Source organism: Homarus americanus, unplaced genomic scaffold (genome assembly GCF_018991925.1).
Source record: "Homarus americanus isolate GMGI-L3 unplaced genomic scaffold, GMGI_Hamer_2.0 scaffold19318, whole genome shotgun sequence".
NCBI classification, from domain to species: Eukaryota; Metazoa; Arthropoda; class Malacostraca; order Decapoda; family Nephropidae; genus Homarus; species Homarus americanus.
In genome coordinates, this window is record NW_024732238.1 from 6,310,632 (window position 1) to 6,334,793 (window position 24,162).

The window sequence follows — 24,162 nt, forward strand, 5'->3', positions numbered from 1 at the left end:
TCTCTATGTAATAAACAGCTAAGTTTCTCTAAGTTCATCTACGCAACAACGACACAAGTTCTTCTGTGTTTCTCTATGCAACAAAGGCTTTAACATTTCCTTGGTGGAGATGAACTGTGTTACACAATTACTCGATACAGCAAAAAATTATATGATCCCTGTAGCTGATGTAGCGAGGATTGAGGTTCCTGGATGCTGTTACTGAAGGTAAGACTTGGGGCCCCTTGTTCCTTGGTAATTCATCATCTACTGCAGTAAGAGGTTCACAGTCTGTAGTGATCAGACTCATTCCTGCTGTTCTTCTTCTGTTATTGTTGTTGTTACTGTTGGTTGTTATTGTTGCCGTTCTTAACCTTGATAAGATTTATCTCAAGAAATATTTAATTACTTTTACTTCATCATCATTATCATAAATATATTCATTATCCGATTTTCGTAGACTTATCAAGTGAAAGTAATAACAGACGCATGTCACTAGATATTATTCAATTTTATATTACAAAACAAAGACAATGTTACTCATAAATATTTCAGGAATAATTCTTGACAATTAAATTCCCGGTTTTCCCCTCCAGCTGGGTGGACAACCTTGGCGAACGTCACCACATCTGGTACGTGGCAGACAAGAGAGGATTTAGGGCCTTCGGGGATGTGGTGCCCAACCTGCCAGAGGCGTCCACTGCCTCTCTGGCCATCGGTGTACCCGTGGTTGACGGTGTCACGACCTTAAGTGGACAAGAAACACTGGCAAAGGGTGTCCCAGCATTTCCACCCGAGCAGAGGACCTTGGAAAGGGGCGTCCCGACGCTTGAGGCTGGACACAAAGTGCCCGTAAAGGGCACTGGATCTAACCCAGAGCGAGGAGCCGCCCCTCTCAAGCCTCACGCCACCAGCAGTGGCTCTGGACACCCCTCCCCACTGTTGCTGACACTGGAATCAAGTGACCATATTAATAGCGAGAAAAATCATAATCGCCAAATTTTGAGGGAACCAAATGGGCAGCCTGACACACCTAAACATGATGAACGGAAGGAGAATACCGTCGGTATTACAGCTGCTTCTCGGGCGACCACACCTAAAGTTGCTCCTCCAGGTCCTGCAGCACCACTTTTTGCACCCCAACACTCTGATACTCATTTTGCAACTGGTCAGTCTAAGAATCTCGTCCCCCAGGAGTCTGTGTCTCAACACGGGGAAGAAGATGACTTGCTCCAGGAGCCAGCTCTTGCCTCAATCCCAGAGAACAATTTTGTTTCCGGTGTGTTCAATACATTAACATCATTACTCGGCGACACAACACAACAGTCTCAGGCACCAACAAAACCACAGGAGACAAATGATGTTTTAATAGGAATCGTCGACTCCTCTCAAGCTCAGCCAATTAAGGGCACTGACTTTGTACTGATTGATCGTTTGAGGATACCCAACGTCCCAAAGCTGCGGGTTGGATCCCCGCCTTTGGTGCCCCAACCCGTGGGCGTCAAAGGCCAATCTGCGCCCATTGTCATGGGTCTTCACACCTCTGGAAGACCTCCCTTAAACCAGCGTGTGCCACAGACTGCCAGATCTCTTGCACCTCTGGGGATTCATCTGCTCAATCTGGTGCCATTCCAAGGTCCAAGGAAAATTAATGATTCCAAAGGGCCAGTTCCTCGCCCCGTGAGGATTGTGGGAAAACCTAACCTGGAAAACTTCTTCCGGCCCGTCCAGCTGGCCCGCACTACTCCATCTCCCTTCAGATTACCCAGCCCTATTCGGGACTATGATTACCAGTACTTCGACTACGACTACTACGATTACGGAGACTATGAGGTTAGCAGTATGGGAGGCCCTGGCAGCCCTTTTCACAAAACTAAAAGTAAATCCGATAGTGACATTAGCGAGGAAAACTCCACGGAAGGGGAGACCCCAGAGAGTGAGGAGACGGATGATTGAGGTGAGAGACGATGAAGCCCTAAGATCAGCAGCAGAGACAGTAGTGCCCTGAGATCTTGAGTGCTTGATACCCTGATATCTGTGACGAGGATGATGGTTCCTTATGTTCGTACCATAAGAGTGCCACTGCAGGCAGATAGCAAGCAGGAGGCATTTGTCTGACGTAGCTTCCACGAGCGTGTCGTCTCGGGATGGAAGTGAACGCCAGGCATTGTTGATTGCTCGTGCTGGCTTAGTTTTTATGGTACGGGCCTTTTAAGATAAGTTTGGATACACTGGTACCTCAAGGTGTGGACTGATAAAAGGGGCTCTTTGAAAGTGCGAGTCGTGAGACCAGAAAATGTAACTCAGATGCTGTATAAACAAACATACTCCCGGCACCACGTATGTTCAACTTATGGTCGTTATATTCACCTTTTGGTGAACAATATGTTGTGATCGTATTCTAAAGAAAGTAAAATAATGCTATAGCTTCTCCTGTTTGTTGACAAATTTAATAATAGTATTTCTTGGCCTGTGAATCATAACCAAGAGTATCTAAATTTATAGTAATATATGATTTGTGTAGAATGTGATAACTGTCAGGATGTGTGCAAAGTTTTACAGTTTGATAGTTTGCTTGTGTTCAAGACATCATATATGATAAGGCACCTTTACCGTTGCAGTAAGTCACTTTCCTATGATTAGCGAATACGTGTGATTAGCACAAGTGGGCGAAATAGGAATCCAAATAGTGTAGTGAAGTGAAGAGTGAATGTGAATGAATGTTTTTAGAATACTTTTTATTTTTTTTTTTTAGCCACCAGTCAAGTTTATATTAAAAAAACAGAATTTGCTGTTCAATTGTTGATAAACAAGAACTGACTGCCTGGGTCTGATGCACTAGAAAGAAGAAATGACTAAATAGTAGAATATGAATAGTTATTTCATATATCTAGTATATTATCCTGTGTACCACAATTATCTGTGAGTTTATAAACAGGGTATACTTTTTTATTAATAAATTTGTTTATGGTTCCATTGAGCTTCACAGGTGTATGCAAGTGAATATTGTATTGTACTGAGATTGGTCTCAACCTCAAAGAAATCGCTCCTCCTACTGTAGTAAAGTTTTTGGGCAATAGAAAATCATAATTCTTATAGAAAATCTGTTTTTACCTAAAATGAAAAGCATGTACATTCTCTTATCATTGTCTGTATTATAGAACAGTACACAGTGACTTTCAATACAGTAATCAGATAATAGCGGTGAAAGTCTCCGTGAAGTAATGTTTCATATTTGACCTTGACTTAATTTTCTTTGTGATTGAGTAATAATACATATCAGGGGTAACAGGCTCCTGCTTGCAGTTTGACGAGTAATACAGTAAAAGAACCATACAAAATAATGTTAAAATCATGAACAGGACCACGAACCTATTAATCTTTCAGGAGACAAGAACCAACGAAGAAGGACGTACAGAGTGAAGAAGACCTTCAAAATGGTGCAAGAAATATATCATGAAGAGGCAAGACCATCACTAAGACTACATTAGAGGAACACAAGACGCCATAGTTTTAAGTCGTTTATAAGATATGACCACACACCAGGTTGAGAAACCTTGTGGACGTATGTAACAGTCTACTGTAGCAGGTAATTATGTCTCCAAATGTACTGACCTTTCAGGAAAGATTTAACAAGCAGTGGGCAGGTCAAGATGCCATGTTCTTTTAAGTCTTGAACACATGTTGTAGAACCAGTCCTGTCCACTATGGCAGCAAATTATACCAGAGAAGCAGATGAGTTGGACAGACTGATGTAGATCCTTTGTCTAGATCTAAAATAAAACACAATATACAAAAATAAATAAAACCTGCTCGATGTGGCTCCAAGATTTGAATAAAAAAGCTAGTAAAACAAACAACCTTTAGATTTATATTGACTTAATTAGGAACATGTACAGGTACAAGTATTTTTTGTGAAAAATATTCAGACATCTTCTGTGCTTATAACTTGGATGGAGTTGAATTTTTTTCAAGTAAGGACATGATGTATAGCTTGGCAATACTGTATACAATATTAAGATAGCAACGGTGACATTTCCAGTTCTTGGTTATATAACATCAACCTATGTGTTATTATCACATGAACAAAAGAACTTTTACCAATACCTGTCAATGTCCTTGAAATCTGTACTGTTTAGTCCGTCCTTACTTGGAAAACAAAGTCTTTTAAACTCCGTTCAACATTGTCTTGCAGTATTAGATTTTCCCAGAGGCTCAGTTATCTCATCAATATTTAATGACATTGCTCAAGAAATCATTTATGTATAGAAGTACATACAGTAGCTCCACTACAGTATTGCAGTACTGTATTGTGAGGCTGCCAAGAGGTACTGCATTAACATGTTTTACCATTGATCACCAGGAGGCACTGTCTTACCACAAAAGTTACCAAGAAATTTTGTATTAGTGATTAAAAGATAATTTACCATCACCATGAGATATTGTACTGGTAAATATTGTAAAGTTTGCTATAACACTGTCTTTTGTAAAGTGTAAACTTTGCTGCTTTAACATGACATTATTTCATGTGAGAAATTAACCACTGTTGTATAAAGTAGAAAACTGACATCATCTAGTTGTGGCAAACTCCTAATGGAAAGTACGAAAATGAAAAAATTGTGATCGACACAATTTTTTTTTTTTACCCTCTTATTCAGCGGGATTTCCTACTTTTTACATTATCCATTGTCATGAAACTGCCCTCCAAGGTTCCACTCACAAGATCTCTTTATTAGATTTAGTGTCTTTCACATTGAATAAGTCTCCTCAATGTTCCCACTCATTAGATCAATGCAAGATCCTAATGTCACACTTCTAAATTATATTAGTCTGTCTTTCCAGGGTTCTACTCTCAATAACACATTGTAAGATCCCAGCATGTATTTAAGGGTCTTCTAAGGTTATAACATCCGTGTCATCCAGCGCATCAGTCTTCAGAACATCTACAGTACCCACAAAAACATATTTTCTGAGAACCCACTCTATGGTCCATATTTTAATGGCAGAAGTTTCTCTGAGGAAGATACATAATAGTGTACACTTGCCTGGATTGTTTCCACCTCAGATTAGAAATGAATAACTCCTTCTGTTAAACAAGAAGGAATAAGTAATGACCATTATTTGTAAATAAATGACTGAAATATTACCTGGTTTCACTGCCCAACAGTAAGATACTTCTAAAAGAGGTTTTGTTTTATTTAATTTAAATTTATATATTTTCTTAAATAAAATTAGGATAAAACACTATTGTAGGCTCCTCCGAGAAGAGAACGAATATTGCACATACAAAATTTGGATATTTTCACTAATTATATTTGGATATCATCTACCACACTGTATGAGCTTTTTAGTGGTACAGTATATTTTACATTTTAATTGTCTATTCATTTCTTGACAAAACCAATTGTTACAAAGTACAATAACACATATCAAACACCTCCTGAAGCTCCTTGGATAAGCAGTGTGAGCTAAGTATGAAGGCCTGTAGTGGTGTCAATGAATTTGTCATGCAAAGTATCCAGGAACTTCAGATTAGTGTCACTCCACATACAAAAATTTCTTATAATGCCATGACCAACAGGCTACTGTACTGAAAAACTGGTAAAAGTACATTGCTTTATTCATTATACCAATATAATATTTACATTAAACATGTTAACGTACAGTACATATACAGCAAATATCTGTATGGCTATAAAACACAGTTCATGTGAATTCCACTAAAAAATGTGTTCATGATAATAAAATAAAGTTAACAATGATGATGGTATTGCTGGGTTGGCATGAATAAAATATAAAGAAACTAAAAAAGGCCCCACAGAAGAAAAAAGAATACATTAATCTTAAGAAGCTACTCTGGAGAAATGCTTGACAGTAATGAGATTAACAGAAGCCACCTTAAATAAAAGGAAGGAAAAAAAAAGCAGCACTCAAAGAAAATTAAAGATATTGTTATTATACAATACTGTACATAACAAGACCATTTAACCATTTACTATACCTTCTATAATCTTCCCTCATCAATGGTTTACACACAAAAATAAATAAATAAAAATAATGTGACTATGACCAAGATATCCTATTCATAAAAAAGTATGCCTGTCATACTAAATAAGCATTTCTGTAATAATACAAAGTTTCCTCATTGGTGTTTCTCTTACACTGCATGATATAAAAATAATGGCTAATGCATAAAACAGAAAAGCAGACGGTGCAACCAACTAGCATTTATTTTGATGACCAAAACTAGTTTGAAATTAAAGCTCAAGTGGCATAATTTTGTCACAGCAAGGCATGCTATTGTATTAATATATGAGGCCGTGTATAGATGGGGGGATGCACAAGTGTCTAGAATTCAGAAAGGAAGCTGCGACATGACATTTTTAATATAAATAGGGTTTGGCACGACAACAAATATTGTTTTGCAAGTGGTTTCCAGTCGGGTTTGAATATCAGTGCTGTATCTCTTAAAAAATGTTTAAAGTGACGTTAGAAATTATCAATTCAATTCAATACATGTTAATGGATACAAGTGAGGAATTCTACAGATAGTGAGTCAGTACACGACGGCTGTGATTGAGGAGAATGAAAATAATGCCATGTGACCCTGAACTCTTAACTGAGGGATGCACACACTCAGTAACTTTTCTTCCTTATGCATTAGAAGACTGTGAATAAACCTAAAGTCTCGTAGCTTTTTACAATTAAAGTATCAAAAATTACTACTACTACAGTACAGTATATTTCTCTATCAACCAGATTTCATTCCCAACTATATATGGTGGAATGAGAGATGGCAACAATTTTAAATATTCAAATCCCATCATAAACTGGGATGATTCATGCTGTCCCCTTTTCACATACCGGTACACTGCAAGTTTTGTACATTTACCAAGATTTCCACACTGAAACTTGCTCCTTAGGCACATATTTCCAAATTTTTTCGTCTACAATAACTGTTGGGCTTCCTCCAAAGATACTTTCATCTTACTCAAACTCTTTCTTCATCACAATCATCCTCACTACCGTATTTTATGGACATTCATGTTTGTGTGAGTTAGCTATTATTACCTGATGTCATGGCATCCTAGTGGCCATCAGACAAATTTGGATCAAGTTTTACAGCTGGATGCCCTTTCTATCCACTGAATATTTACAGTAAAAGTAACCTCCTTTAGTAACATATGAGCCTTAATTTCTTGCTTTATCCTACTCCTCAACTTTACAACGTCTTACAAAATCCGTATCATTTATTTACAATCGTAGAGTTACACACCCACAGTTCATTAGCATTCATCCTCCCCTCATTTCCTCTACTCTTCTTCAGGCCTTAGCATTTAGCTACCTGTCTATGTTCTCTGATATCTCAACATTCTATCAATCAAAAATGCTTTCCAGAATCTATCCATTTTGTAGGACACAAACACGACATAAATGTGCCTTAAAAGTGGGTTGACAGAGGTTACGGTACCCAAACCAACTCGGCCATTGATCATCACAAACACCTTTTCCCACATTCAGAGAGGAGTGAGGGGGGAGCCTGAAGCATATTCCTTGAATGTTTTAATTACTGTATCAACCATCTCCATACACATCTCTACTTGATGCCTCCTTTGCTGAGGATTATATATGTTTGGGTGACATACACAAGGTGACTGGGCCATTCCCTAATCTGAAAAAATTAAAGTATTGTGTTTGGCATCTGAGTGAGTCTTGTAGCTCACAGAAGGAGGGAATACATACCCTATAATCACAACTATTTCCTATGACACAATCACTCCAAAGACACATTTCAAAGAACCTCACAAACTTTTTACCAGAATAAACAATAGGCATCCAAGTACACACCATCTTGCTTTCCCTTAAATTTTCAAACTTTGTCATAATAAATGTTTAAAATAGAACAGATTATTCGTCATAAACTCACTTTGCCCATCAATGTAAATACGGTAATCGTACAAAGTTGGCAGGATCAATATGTATCATTGATTCAATTTCCCTTCAACCATAAACTAACCTAACCTAATCTCTCAATCCACTGTAGCCTTCCAGACATGTTCTCATATAAAAGTTTCATCTACACTTCTTACCTGATACAGTACCACACTATCATAAGTCACAAACCCTAATCCACAAACTCTTACACAAACCTAATCTACAAACCTGATCCACAAAGTCTCTTATACAAACATGATCCACAAGTCTTACACAAACCTGATACACAGACTCTCTGACACAAACCCAATCCACAAACACTCTTATAGCCTATGTCTGGATTTAAAAAGCCCAAAGTAATACTATATATACATACATACTCCTATCGTTTTTCATTATCATCTAAAGGAACATTTTTTTATATCGAAACGAAACCCCAATACCCATATACTGTACACTAATACTTCTTCCTTGCTTATCTCTCACTGCATTACTATGTCAGGCTCATTAATTTGTACATTTTCACAAACCCAACACTCAAATTTCAACTTAAATCATTGTTAACTTAAACCCAATTAAAGAATCTAGCAAAGCACATCCACCGAGGAGTTACTGTGTGGCTGATGAGATGTTACTGTCAGAATAGTTTTTTTTTTAAACACACATACATTCACTTCCAGTTCACCCAGTTGTGAATGGGTACCTAAGTTCATAGCTTGGGGTAGTGAATGCGGTCGAGTGCAGTACCGGCCATGCTGCCTCCTTGTGTACCGAAGGCTTAGTACTGTATACATTGTCCTGTATCCACAATGTCCCTAATGGGAAGTCATGCCTATAGGACTCACTTTCACACTCACTCCAAAAAGTACAGTATCTTTATGAGTTTGTGTTAAAATAATATGACACAACGGACGAAGGATTTTAGCAATCCTGCCGAGATAACAGAATGGAAGTCGCAGCGTTCATTTTGAAATTCGTTGGACCCATCCGTGAATATACTTTTTGGAGTGGGTGTACAATCAAAGACAAAAGTAGTGTCGCGGTTTTGTCCGAAGATTAAATATAGCTCGTGAAACACTATGAGAGCCCCCTACCACACGACAGAGCGCACCAAATGTTTTCACCAAATTTCACGACACGACTTTTGTCTTTCATTGTACATAATACCTTCCATGTTTTCTAATCAGTTACTGTAGATTCTATTTGCTTGTCACAGAAAAACAACAATAAATATCATGCAAAATACACAAACTGTATATCAAAACAATTGCATGATATGACACATTGTTTACTAAGGAAATAATATGTAAAAAAAAAAAAGGAGTAAATATTTATGCTACTTATTCTGTAATAAGTTTGTGTTCATCCCAAAATAACTGAAATTAAAAATTTCAGGTAAACAAGAAGAAAATATAAGTACTTATTCAAAATCATAAGATCATTGAACTAACAAACTACAGATAAAAAAGTTAGGTACCCCCCAGGTGAGAATGGGAACTGATGTGATTGATGGCAGCTCTGTGCTCACACAAGCAGACAGACTAATGCCCCAAGCACACGGCCTGGCCATGGGACTGACCCATCTCAAGGGTTGGGTGTCTAACATGTGACCAACTGAATTACAGGGCCCTTTCATACTAAAGATGTATAAATTATGAACATACGAATGAGTGACAGTTTTAAGATATTAAGAATAATACAGAAAACTATGTATCACATTATTCTCAAGGCATTAAAATTAACCAATAACAAATAAACAAAGAAAAATTATTTGCAATATATGATATGAAATCTTGCATGAATTAAAAGCTATTTAACCAATTTGTCTAACTGTTAATGAGATGGAGACAAGTGATGAAAATGATGTGTGAAGAGGCTTTACATTAAGCTGTTCATAAAAAAAAAAGTGATTAATTTAACAAGGGTGACAAAAAACTGGTCATAAGCTGTGTCAACATAGTTAAGTCTTTATGGGCCGGATGGTGCAAGCTGAGCAAAAGTTTTTCTGTGAGTCGGTCAGGAATGGCATTCATACAGCTGACTGATGCAGCTAAAAATGGTCCAACAAAGTGACTGAAACAGATTAATGGAAAGACTGAACATGGGATAATGAGGTGTAGGGATTCATGAAGACTAAGGCAGTGTATGAAGTTTCTGTATGTATGTGGAGACTGGTGATCAGGAGATGTTCAAGATAATGTAGAGGGGGACAGTCTTGGAAGACATAGAGGCATTGATTAGAAAAATGATAAAAGAATCCCAGTGAGAGGTGCAATATGCATTGCTATAGTAACAAGGGTGCCCAATACACCATTGTACACATTTAAGTGGGCTGCCCAAGATGGAAATTGGGAGATTGGCAGATTTTTAGTCTGAATGGTTTACCATTGCATAAAGACACTTCATCTTCAGTAATGAACACACAGTGGAAACATATATACATATACACATTGCATCTAACTATCATATACAATCTACATAAAATATATTATCAAATATCTACGCCATTAGTTCTGATTTTTTTCCGGTAAGGCTATTGAAAGATAATTTTTTTCTTAAACATAAACAGATATATACTATGTTATATCTATCTATTTAAAAAGTTCATATATTATCCAAAAAATTCATCAGTTCTGACACTAAATAATATTACCCTGGATATATCTGAGAATAATGAACCCAACATCAAAATACATCACCTCCTATTTCTGAGCAATAGAGGAGAACATCCCACTTTACATTGTTGCTCAAACCTTAACAAATATAACTAACAAAAGAAAAAAAATATTCCAGTTACTGTACTTGGTTTTACATAAAATTAATAAGTAATGGAGATTCCCAAACAATTTTGGTAATGGGAAAGATATTACACTTAACAAACCAAAAAGCAAAAGCTAAGCTGAGACAAGGACTTCAGTAGTGGAATGTTCATATGCTGGGGAATATTGACCAACACAACAACAACAAAGCTCAAAACTGTCCAACATATTCACAATATTACTTAGTTCAGTATTCTAGCAATTTGTCTTATTTTTCCCTAATCATAATATAGAGTCAATACACTCCACCAAAAAGCTCCCTAGTAAAGCTAACAAACAACAAAGAGCTGAACAAGTGATCTCGGTCACCCACCAAGCTGTGACTGAGTCCAGTCCTTGAGATCTTTCCTCAGAGTATCAGAGAGCAACTGAAGAAAAGAGCCACAACAAAATTCCCTCACAGAAGAATGCAACTTTCTGATAAGAGGTTCAAAAGACAAAACAATATTATAATGCAAATTATCCAGTTCTGTACACAGGCAACTAAAAATCTGATTGTCTGCAAAATTATAACTTTTTTCTTTTGTTTATTTCATAGTTCAAAAGCCAGAAAATATATAATTTCCAAAATAAAAAAATCTTGAATCAAATAAACACGTACCAGCGACATAAATATTTGTGGCCTGAAGTCTGTAGAAAACATAGTAAGAATTCATCTGCAATATTATTGACTCCTATGTTGTTTTGCACCATGGATACTGTAGTATTTGACTGAATGAAATCAACCCAAATCTCATAAACATCATATGTGCTTAGTATACAACATAAACCCAGCCTCTCCTTAATGGCCAACACTCATACTCTTGAAACAAACATTGCAATTAGATGACTGTGTTTATTCCAGGCTTCCAGGCATGAACAACATGAAGCCATCTGTTAGTTCATTGTGTTCTAATTTAATCAAAACTGCATACAAAGCATTGTTATTTATTGTTGGCTTTTTCAGAGAATGGTCGAGTCAAATTTTCCTTTTTGATATAATTAAAAATTCTATTACCTTAAAAAATGGCATGAGTAAAATGACTGTTCATTACATATTACACTTGTACAGGCATTTAGCTCAGCAAAATCAAATCCAATGAATCAGCCCTTATAATTGTTCTCCATCGACATTTGCTAATTTTCCTATATCAGTCAACAGCCACAGCAGAACACAGAACATACTCTGCTCTCCAAAGGATTGTGGTACTTAAGCATGAAATCATAAGCTGAAAATCTAATCCAGAAGAATCATGGACAAAGCTGTGAGAGTCAACATCCCTGTACATATTATCTGAAGATGTTCCAGCAACTTCAAAAAAAATAAATTCTGTAAACTTGTCCCATGGGAGATAATGTATATTCAATATATATAATTTATCCATGGTGAAATAATTTATCCATTCATATACAAAGGAGGTGTGTGTGTGTGTGTGTGTGTGTGTGTGTAAAGTAGCAGCCAGCCAATGCTTCATGTTGATATCACTACAATCTACACTGAGGATATGAGTCAATTGTATTGATTTATCCATGAAAATATAATCAACAAAGGAATCCAACCATAATCACTCAAATGGACAGGAGATAAACGGATAAAAATGTATTGGCAGATGGACTCGGTGGACACAGTACATGTACCTGCTACGTCCTGCCTTAAAATGAGATCCTGCTTATATAAATGTGGCTGGTAAGCTATCACACACATGTACCCAAACACTACAAACAAAATAAATAATATATCTACAGTGGGCAAATTCCAACACTCACTGCATCTACAAAATTACTTCCCCAATTGCATCACCTGTACATTCTAAATGATTCTCAATGTGAAAGACCAATCCTCCAAATATAAGGTACACCGCACTGGATTTTCTAACCAAAGCAGAGATGAATGTTATGACTATAATTACCCAAACTACTTATAAATATATCCTAACTAATCAATGATATGAATATATATATATATATATAAGAAAAGCTCTCACTGTATTTAAGTTTTTTCTTCTAGTTTTGTGTCATGGAATCACACAAATTTCATTACTCATCCTTCCCTCTCAAGAAAAATAATCGAGATGAACTAAGATTTCCCTCTCCTGTGACTTAAGAATACAGATGGGCTACGTCGGGGCCAAAGTTACGAAAGGGGAAAAAACCATAACAGCAAAAACTCATCACCTGTTATGGCAGTTACTATTTATGACATCTAATGAATGGATAGTTTGTGTTTGCTCTTGATTGATGGTTACACTGAATACCTTTATCTAGGACAGGTTTCCTTCCAAGAGTAAGAAGAAGAAGAAGAAGACATCATAGAGTGGAATATAAACTCACTCTCAAGTAACTCTGTCTATAAGGTCACACAAGGAGTATTTACTGATGCACTAGTTTTAATATCCCTGAGACCTGAGTGATATTTTTTTACATGATATATTTCTGGTTTAACTCAAATTCATATTTCAAAGGAATACTCATATAAAACTGTCAATCTTTTTCAATTTTGAGACCCAAAGATATATACCCGGTACTGTGTATTGTATGTAAGTTACTTTCTCCGCTACAAGAATACTTTTCAACCAATGTGCATGTGAAATGTGTGATACTCATAGCAAGACGAACATGATAAAGTCAACATGTATATTTCCTGGTGTGATTTTTTTTTTATAATACAAACAGTAATGACATGAAAACTGATTATTTTATTCCCTTTTACAACCCAATGCTTTCTTAATGTTTCTGGAGCCACCTCATCATTTTTTTTTCACTGTCCAAACTAATTAATTCTCGTAAATCCACCGCATTTATACACTGAACCCTCGCTGATTCAATATTATTGGGGCTTTTTGCTGATCAAATTAACCTGTATGTATAGCTACTGAAATTATGCTACAAAAGAAAAACAAACAAACACAGAAAACACAATTATAGTTTATCAATTTTTAAATAAATATAATGGTATGATATATACATCTCAAACCACCTCAAATATACAGTATATACAATACAAATTATAGTACGTATAGTATACTGTATGTGTATACTGTACACAGTTATCACCTATCATTCACAAGAAACACCATAAGTAATAAAATGTGAAAGTATGGGTAGTGCCATAAAACTACCCTTCGAATGATCAAACTTCAATAAATGCCAAAATAAACATTCTAATATATGGACTGTGCAAAATACTCATCACAATAACAAAAAAAAAAAAAAAAATCAAATAAACAAATAAAAATTGTCATAGAACTAAGTACAGTACTGAACCATACATTAATAAATAAAAAAAATCATAGTGTTAAATAAATTGACCTAATTTCATACTGATGTTGACAAGTGAAGGATGCTGTAACAATGACTTAATATCTGAAAACTGTCTAAAACTGTCTTTATACATATTAGTTAAGCTTAAGCGAAGGTTCTCTGAAAAATATAAATGTTTTTCAAATTTTACAATATGAAGGAAAAGAAATTCAAATTACAGATGCAAAACTAGAAACTTCAAGATGTGTTCAGATAATTTCAGGAAGACTAGTTTATGTATGTATGTTATTATATATCATTAGAAGTCACCCCAAATCATGCCTAATGAGTACAAAAAAGACCCTTGCCAGTTTCCTCAATAAACACCACACCTTTTTATCAAGAATCAGCAAAAAGTGTGTAATTTTAGAGAAGAGATCAGGGGAAACTGAACTCCGAGAAACCTGTGATTTTTGGTAGGCCAAGCAAGATTCGAATCCTTCATATAATGGGGAGATGATACACGCATTACCACCGTACCACCAACAACTGTGGTGAGAAAAATTAGTGAATAAGCCCAAAATATAAAATTAATGAGGGTTCAGTGTATGTGTTTTATGGTAAGAATAGACAAAAGGTCTTATAAAAAAAAAGAGATAATAGAGCCAGTTCATATTTTCAAATGTAACCCAAAAGTCTCCAAAAGGTAGTAAATAATCCCTCATAAACCCCCCTTAAGATGATAAGACACCATCCACTATGTAACCCAAATTTTAAATATTCTCTGACTGATGTTTCAAATATCCATGATATATAAAATTTAAACCATGTAATAATAAACCTATGTCCACAAACTATGAGAGGAAAAAAAAAGTTGAAAGACAGACAGACACTAATGCTGACATCAGACATGGAGATGACTGAGGCCCAACATCCCTTAAAGGTAGCGGGGATGCTATGATTTATCTCACGTATTTCTACATTTTTCAAGTGACTTTTAAAAATACTTTATATGATAGACAAAAGAACAAAAACCATGAAAAGCTTTGCTAACAGAAAACTCTTAAAAAAAAAGTCAACATAAAAAGCACTCGACCCAGCCTCAGGGTCAGTGATGCTGTAATATGCCTTCACCTTTGAATTTGTTTTCTGCATCAATATATACTCCAATGATGCACCTTATACAAGAATAAGCCAGAGGAGGAAGAGTAAAGCCATCGCCATCAACACTTGAGAAAGGAAGCGTTCCTCTTGGTACTGCTGGGTCCCTGGAGCTGAAATTGAAAAATACAATATAAGGAAACAATACAAAGATAGGCCACTAAAATACAAGTGAATAGATTGGACCTGATTAAGGAATGAGCACTTCAAAGAGGAATGATGAGCCTGAGAAAGAGACGGCTTGTAGTGAGTGGAATGATGAAGGGCATGAAAAAAAATGGCATGTAGTGAGTTACAGCATTTTCTTGACATTTTTTCTTTACAATCTCTAAAGTCTTTAAGGAATGCTACATGAACTCAGGTGCCCATGACAAACAGGGGCTGCTGTTTCTTCCATTGTGATAAGTTTTATCACATGGTAGGCATTGTTTCCTAGGATCACTCAAGGCTCCTCATTAATGATGCTTACATCAATTTTCTTGGCCGGGAGAGTATGACAATAGTTGTTAACATCTTACACTGAACTTTATAAAGTCTTTCTTTGTAACATATACTGAGTTACCCCATCTCTGCATAAAAAAAGTTATATAACAGTAAAAAATACTCTATTTAACTTTAAAAAATTCCTGTTAAATAAAAACAAATTTATTATAAAATTATAGTAAAAATTGTCATTAAGACAACCCTGAAACAAAACATAATTAGAGAGATCTCATTGAAAAGAAGTCTCTTCACATTACACTACAAGCCAACATCAAATGCACTTCATGTTTAATATTGATACTGTACATACAATAATATATTCAAAGAGTATCAGTACACTCAAATACTGTATACAGATTAACTTTATAACTTCATCAACTATCTTCTACTTACATTTATATTGAGGAATGCATCGTGGGAAATGGTGAGGGGAACGTGATGTAGAGATAGTGCAGAAAACAACAAATAAGGATTGAAACAGCAAGTAAAAAACTCTCCACACACACACACACACACACTTCATCATATCCTCAACATACATGCTACAGTATATATTTCTTTTGCCTGACAAAGATCATTAAGAACAATTCGTGCTACACAAAGATCAAGCGACTTCTTCCTGAACAAGTAACAGAAAAGTCTTTATCTACTCTTCATCTGAGACAAAATAGAAAACTGCTCTATAAAAATACCTTGTTGGTCAGCCAAAGAAGAGATTCCAATAGAAGAAGAAGGCCATAATGAGCAAAATATATTGTAGAAGCTGCGGCAACTCTCTCTCCATTTCTGGAACAGCAATGTGATGAGTCAGTCGTGGCCCTTAGGGGATGTATCTTGGCAAAAACGTAATGGACACCATTTTATTGATCGAATGGTTAAAATTTGAGAATTGTGTGCCAATCCTCTGTTTTGGCTTTGTGGATATTGTAACATATTATTGGTTATATATATTTTTTCGGTGACTTGGAATGCATTTCATATTTAAGTTCTTAAATATTTATTGGTAAAGGTTAAGGCTACTGGAAGTGATTCACATATACTGAGGGATGTCACTGAACAATGAATGCTTTTTTCAGATACTTGGAAAGTCTAATCAAGGTTAATAACAACCAATAGTACTGACTCATCCCATTGCATGTTGCCTTCACTGCTGTTGTTACATGCTGCAGTTACTTTATAATATCGTCTACTGTAATTATAAGCACTTTACTCTCTTCATTGGCCAGCCAGACAATGCACTGAGGAATAAATAATTGTCATTACCTGTTATGTAGAAATCAAGATCTGCACTTTACGATGTGTCAAGCACAACCCTATTACTGGCCAAGGAAAGTTCATGCACATGTAACGACTCATTTTGTCACCTTATCTAAATGTTTCTTCTTTAAGTTTCCAAAATTTCCTAATAGTAATGTTAATTGCATAAGAATGCTACAACTAGAGATGACAAAAAATCAGCACTTCCCCTAAAGACCAAATTCCAGTACCGTATAATACTCCTGTACATTGTTGCTCTCCAAGACTAAATTTAAATAAATTTTCCTTTACATTATTTCCTTAATTCATAATCTATGCAGCCACAGGAAAGCCCAATCTGGGGAGGAGGGCCGGTCTACGAAGTTCTTAATTTCTACACCTTATGTAGAGTCACCTATTGTCTCTTGCCCATTAAATACTTACTGTGCAGTGTTACAGAGATGTGAATTACAACAATACATTGGAAATATGCAACTTTTGTGACTACAATATAGTATATGATGTTGAAATACATCCAAATGATACAGTAATGTATTACAATAATGAAATAAAAACTTTAAAGTTTGACATATAATCTGACAGTGAATGTCTTCAGTAAAAAGAAAACAACAATATACTGAAGCTCATATTTTAGCTTCTGTATTTGCAAAAATACATCAATGAGTAAAGGAAAATTATTGCTCAAATGAATAACAATGACTTACAAACAATATATAACATATCAATTTAAACACAATACAGTACAGTACTCCCAATAACTGTGATGTTGACAACAGCAAGGTACACACAGCCCACGTGGGCTCTCCCTAGGGACTCCTCTCAAGAAGTGTCTCATTTGAAATCACAAAAACATGTTTGTTCATTTGTATTTTTTCATGAGTTTGTATGTTTTAAATATAAAGTACTGTTTCAAGATGGATATAGTGGGTTTTTTATATTTTGATTGCCCAAAAGTGGGGCTTGATCAAATTCTAGTGATACTCCTGAGATCTGATTCTAACACTCTGCCTTGAGACTTAACTTCGGCTAGGTTTCCCAAGACCATGTCCTGCCATAGTTACGTGAGCAATGCTCTCCCACCCTCCTATCAAACCATATTTTATAATGTACATCCATCTTAAGAGCTTTAACTTACAGGAGAGGTAATAACCACACAAAATCAACACCAACTCACTCGGATATTAATGGTCTTGTCCTGCACATACAATACAGTAGTCAGAGTAGTGCCAACTTACCTAGAGCTGTCATGATTTCAGATCATTCCTAACATGCCATAAAAACTAAGAATATCATAACTTGTACCTACTAAGTGTAGAAAACAACAACGATAAGAAGCAAATAATACAGTACAGGTGACCATGTTTTAGAGAAGTTATGTTCACAAATGAACAAATCAAACCTAAACAAATAATTACGCATATACTGTACAAGTACCCACTCGCCTTCAGTGCGGGGGTTAACTGGAAGACACTCACCTGGGGGCACTGCTGCTCCTCCTCCCCAGTTATTGAATGTTGTGAAGATCCCAAATGGGAATGCACCAATGCCAAAATGGAACTGGAATCCCCCACCATCACCAAATCCAAACCCGGGCATAAAACCGTTCTGGGGTTCTGGTTCAGTGCGCTGTCCTGGAGGTCGAGGAGGAAGTTTATCTCTGTAATGGATAAAAAAATTTGTCACTAGTTGATCTTCTTTATGTATGATTTTTCACTAAAACATTTTCCTTATATCTCGCAAATAGAGAATTGTATTCTATGTATAAATGCCCCTTAGACATTCATTAACCAACAAATAGCTTAATAAGTCATACCTACAAAGTTGTATTAAGCATAATGTAATTTCAAGTAGAAAAAAAAATAGAAGAGCTGGGAATGATGTAAGATTATTAGGGAAATTTGATGATAACTGAGGCTGACCTTGGATCCTGCTGGTTGCCTGACCCTCTGCCATAGAGAGGTATCACCTTCTCCCGTGAGATCGCTGCTTTGCATACAGGACAAGTTTGATTGTTTGGTCGTGTTTCCAGCCATTGGTGCAGGCAAGGCCAGCTGCAAGAATTTGTCATCATCACTAACTTTATGATATAAATTACTAAAGTTTTCCAATTTCATACAGAATCACCACCAAATACTTAAGACAGACGTTCTAGAAAAGTGAAACGCTGAGTGAAACAACATAATAATAGTGAACACAAGTTTACCATAGACCAAATGATATTCTATGCAGTACTGTATTGGGGTCCCATTCCAGGGGGACATGTCAAAAAATTTTGCCAAAATATTAATTAAATACCAAAATTATATTACTGTATAATAAATTACAATAAATATTTAGATTTAAAATATGCCAGTGATGGCTGAAGAGACTGTGTATGAAAGCCAGCTGAGGTAGTGAGTGGTGGAGTTATTGGAACAAAGCGGCAGGATTGGTTGCCTTCAATTACAAATACAGTATGTAGTGTACGCATGGATTTATATTTGACTACCTTAATAACTGGTGGGTTTGTATTGAAAACAGTAATTAATGAAAAATATTAATACTGTAGTTTAAATAAAATGTGCTTGGAAGACATACTAGTGAATTTAATTTGGGTAAACCAGGTGTGGCTGTATTGGTGGGGTTAGGCACTTGTTTGGCATCCTGTGGCTGTTGTGTTCATGTCATTAATTTTTTTTTTAATTTTTGCTACCGTAACAATAAATTTTTTCCTCTAATTCATCAACCATGTACTATACATATATGCAAAACAAGGTACAGAATAACTAGGTAACATATAGTGAGGTGTACCTGTGCCATTATTTAGACTATAAATTAAAGTTTATGATTTAACTACTCTCATGATCAAGCAATTACCCTGGAAGCTTAGCAGCAGCAAAAGTTGAGTGAAGTTCAAGTACTACAGTAATACCATAAAGTGCAGTTAACCATACCAAAAGAGATGTCCACACATGGAGATGACGGCATCTTTTGCTGTGTCAAGACATATGTTACACTCGAAGTTTGAGCTGTCAGTGGCATCCTCCCCTCCACCCTCTGCTCCCCCAGAGGCATTGTTGCTGCTCTCACTTCGACTATTACTACTGCTACTTGGCCCAGCTGTTGCCATCTTGGCAGTGCTGGCTTGACTGGCAACTCACTGGGAAACTTTTCCGGTATACACTACTCATGTAATATCTGCAAGTAAAATATTATAAAACATAATTATAAATTTCTGCTACATACGTCACTTTTCTCAATAGCAATACAGTATAGTACATATTAACAGTGCACATTGATGGCCATAGCACAGTACCCAGGCAGTCACTACAATGATAAAGGTCTGCCAGACCCACTAGTGGTAAACAATTATTTAACTGAGTGCACGCACGCACGCATGCGCACACACACACACACACACACGACAAGAGTGAACAGCACATACCACAGGAGGGCAAGAAGAGGTGATAAGTAATGAGGGTTGACTGGAGCTGATAACAACTATTCCTCCAGTAGATCTGAGTTGCAGTGACACAATAATGAATAATTCAGGTTACAAGGTACACTAGGTACACTAGAGCACAGTATATTATAACCATTTTCTCTGATATCATGGTTCTTTTTATCTAGCGGTATCTTTTAACTGATAAAATCTACAATTCTGTTACTTTTGTGGTGAGTCTGGTTGATAGCACTATAGCACAAACAGGTATTGGTTTTTACCATTTTTTACTTTCTCATAATACCTAAAATTTTTGGCCCCCATTTTTGTTTTTATAAGTATTTCAGTGCCATAGGGCCATGGGTGGGTCCACGTAAATTTTAATCACATTATCTTGGGTAAAATTCTAGGTGAAGCAGAAATCCAGTTAACATTATACGTTTTCTATGAAGAGAAAATTTATGTGTCCGAAGTCACTCCAGAGATGGGGTGACTCCGGACATTAGTGTTAATTCAGTGGCTGCACCAGTGAGAGCCTGGCCGGACAGTCAGGGGGTGGCTTCGGACATCAATGAACTCAGAAAATAATAATAAAAATCTGCAGGAACAAAATTATATTTATAAGTCAAAACGAGAAAACGAATCAAGAAAAGGGATAACTTTTCAAGAAAACTGTATTAAAAGAAAATATCATGACATGTGGTTCTGTTATGGGCTCATTTTTTAAGATTGTACATTAGGATTGACAGCATAAAGCCATTACTATACGAGTTTCATATTAAGTAATCTTGTATATACTGTACATGCATGAATAATAATTGGATTGTGCATCTCAAGTCATTTTTTAGCTGTTTGAAGTCGCACATTCAAGTCCCATTTTCAGGTACAGTATACTATTGGATATACAGTATTAAGCACCCCAGATTTTTTTCTTAATTCTCAAGATAGACAAGTTCCTAATATGTTTTACTAGTTATATTACACTATGTACTGTGGTATGCTCCTGCCAGAGAAAACTGCAACATTAGAATTTTGGGGAAAATATGGATTTTGATTAATTACTGACTTCTATTTATTACTTAACTTTAAAGTAGCTAATGATACTCACATATGAAAACTACAGTTAAGGCAACATTTTGATACCATGAAAATTTTGCTCTCTATAACTGTCTTGGAGCTGTCACTTCTTCAACTTTTTTTTTCTACATTGTGTCTGAAGCCACCGTGTCCCAAGCCATTCCATCTTCAAGTACTATTTATCATCAGCGTCTATAGTTTAATTTTGTAAAGTTGGTGCTGCTGTTGGTTCTTATTCACAGTGGATAAAGATATGGCAGCCGTACGCCATAAACCACACTGGATAGGGGTACGGCAGCTGTATTGATGGACTGTGTAGTTAATGGTTAAGTTAGGTTAGCTAGGAAGAAGGCCATCTCAGTAACTATCATTGTATAGTCTGCCCACCAAGCACGTGCATTAGGCTGCCGTACCAATAGACGTCGACGTTTTGGATATGACTGCCATAACTATATCTGTGCCTTTCTTATTAGTATGAGACAGAATAGCACCATCATTATTGTCTATAAGACATTAGGAAGATGATGATACATCACTGCTTACGTAAAAAACAGTTGTGATTTTTTTAATGAGGAGGAAAAATTGAGAGAAAAACCTGAAAAGGAAAAATTGTATTCCTCCACCTAATTTGCTTTAGTCTTGAGGTAAGAATTAAATTTTCTTATATAAATATTTTTCATTAAGTAGCTGGTTAACCAGTGCTATTCTCCTTTAACATTACTCAACATAATAACCTCCAATAGATAAAAAATCTTTACAACATCACACTTTAAATCAAATTACATCATCCATAGACACTAACAGAAAATTAATACCTAAAGCTTAATTACCTACCTGCTGGGTGTTATATTATCAATGGATTTACTTATATCCTTGAATTTGCTTGGTTAAATACCCTCGTCTGAAATGGCTGTCCTTCCCTTGATGAATTAGGTTGACCATCACAAACACTTCTTTCCACCTTTAATACCGTCCCATTCTCACATCTTCATACTTCTCGTTATTCTTCACACTGTAGGTTGTTCCCCATCAAGGTACAGAAGGTTAAAGCTCACTCATTTAAAGAGATAATGAAGGAAATACTTACAAGAAAAATTCAATAACACAGACAACTATGAAATCTCAGTACTGATATAACCAGTTTATATAATCAACCTAAATAATACTCTGAGGAAGAAATTATATCAAAATAAAAAATAATTATATATGTAACTAAATGTATTATTAGTTATTTGTTTTATTATGTAAATTACCTTAAAATAATAATGACTGTGAGGTAAATATAAGGGAAAACCTGCTATATTACACAGCCCGGATATAAGGATTTAAACCCCAGTAACTGAGGTAAACACGGGGTTATGACGTGTCCCTCTTAATGTATTCTCTATGTTCTTATACAATCTATTACACCGATGATCTAGAACTTTCTCATACAATAATACCTTTATGATTCTGTAAAACATGTCAAATAGAACCGAGATAGGCTGAGAACTATTAACTATTTGACCTATTACTTTACTGTTAAGTCTTGTGACATTTACCATTACTGTGTGTTTTGTCTCGGTCTCTTCTGCCAATCCTTTATTTTTTTATAATTTTCTTTTGCCACACCTGTATTGGGCAACTTGGATAATTTAATTTTATATTATTCCCCCCAGAAAATTGAAATCTAGTGGATGGGTAGCTCACTATACGTCCCAGGCTATCAGTATACAGTAAATATCTAGAAATCTGACAGAGGTAACAGGGAGAACAAACTGTGAACTTGTAAAATAACTAACTAGATGTGACAACACGTATGAGCTTTGTCGAGTCCAGTTTTAAACAACGGGACAGTATGTAACAGAACTGAACTAGGTAAAGTTAGGTAGGTTCCTTTGGTTAGTTAGGTCAGGTTCTATAAGGTTCTAGTAAATGTCAACTCTTTTAAAACACTTACTTTAATGATAAGAACATCTGTGAGAAAAATGAACGGAATCGAACAACTCTTTTTGGTGGTAATGGTTCCTCAAAAATTAACTTTCTGTACAGTATATATATTCTAATCTAACCTAACCAAACCAATAGACTAGGGATCCTAATTACCACGAAATTCATTTATTCTCTTAATTTTTGCTAATATTCTGTAACGTAAAATTAATTTTGCAAAAATTAACCAAAGTTTCATTATGTGAAGTATTTGTTATTAAAATTTCTATAGCTAAGGTTAATTTGTAACATAAAATTAACTACAGGATAATAATAATAATAATAATAATAATAATAATAATAATAATAATAATAATAATAATATTCTTCTTCTTTTTATTATTATAATCTCTTGGATTTTTTCTTTGCAATCAATAGTTTCGAGTTTTAGACAATTCTAAGACACCTTTCTACTTTACCCGCGCAAATAACCTATATCAATACTATTATTACAGTATTATTGTTATTGTTATTATTAGCCATTTAATTAGAGTGATACTCGATTGGTCTCTTTAATACTACGGCAACACCTTTAAACTTATTCAAAGTCATTTAATTTCCGAATTTAATCTCATTCAGAGTCATTTAAGTCCCGCATTTAAACTCATTCATGAAACTGTTTGTTCGTTTTCTCTGGTGCGATAATAAAAGAAAATGTATAATTTACGTGGGAGAACTTCGTTAATATTTATTATGGTAACAAGCTCAGAGCTTTCCAATTTGTTTTGCTCTTATATTCATTTATAAATAGCAATATTAACGAATACTATTATATAGTGTAGATAATAATGTATGATATCAGACTAGATAAATTGTGCAGTTACCCAAATATCATACAACTGT

The 24,162-nt window shown here is 35.5% G+C and overlaps 2 protein-coding genes across 7 annotated transcripts in view; one reads left to right on the forward strand and one right to left on the reverse strand.

Moving 5' to 3' along the window:
* The window catches only part of LOC121868397, a 37,823-nt gene extending 32,700 nt beyond the window's left edge, over positions 1-5,123 (forward strand). Inside the window, exons 3-4 of one of the 4 annotated variants that reach the window (XR_006089391.1) lie at positions 576-2,319; positions 3,367-5,123. Coding sequence is in view for 2 of the 4 variants with exons in the window: in XM_042368996.1 (XP_042224930.1) it covers positions 576-1,935 (1,360 nt within the window). In the remaining 2 variants the exon portion in view is untranslated. Of the gene's footprint in view, positions 1-575 lie in introns of all 4 variants that reach the window. The other 3 variants (XR_006089392.1, XM_042368997.1, XM_042368996.1) reach the window with 3 other exon arrangements.
* Positions 5,124-5,581: 458 nt separating this feature from the next.
* On the reverse strand, positions 5,582-22,484 carry LOC121868399 (E3 ubiquitin-protein ligase RNF185-like). Of its 3 annotated transcripts, XM_042369003.1 has the most exons (6): positions 22,186-22,484; positions 19,787-20,030; positions 18,773-18,904; positions 18,329-18,510; positions 15,087-15,226; positions 5,582-14,501 (listed from the first exon to the last, which is right to left on the reverse strand). In XM_042369003.1, exons 2-5 carry the CDS (start codon positions 19,960-19,962, stop codon positions 15,132-15,134), a joined length of 585 nt encoding a protein of 194 aa, XP_042224937.1. In that variant the 5' UTR covers positions 19,963-20,030; positions 22,186-22,484; the 3' UTR covers positions 5,582-14,501; positions 15,087-15,131. The 3 variants fall into 3 exon arrangements, with proteins under 3 accessions (XP_042224937.1, XP_042224936.1, XP_042224938.1); XM_042369002.1 differs by having other exon boundaries at positions 5,582-15,226; XM_042369004.1 differs by having other exon boundaries at positions 5,582-15,226; positions 22,439-22,477.
* Positions 22,485-24,162: the final 1,678 nt, after the last annotated feature.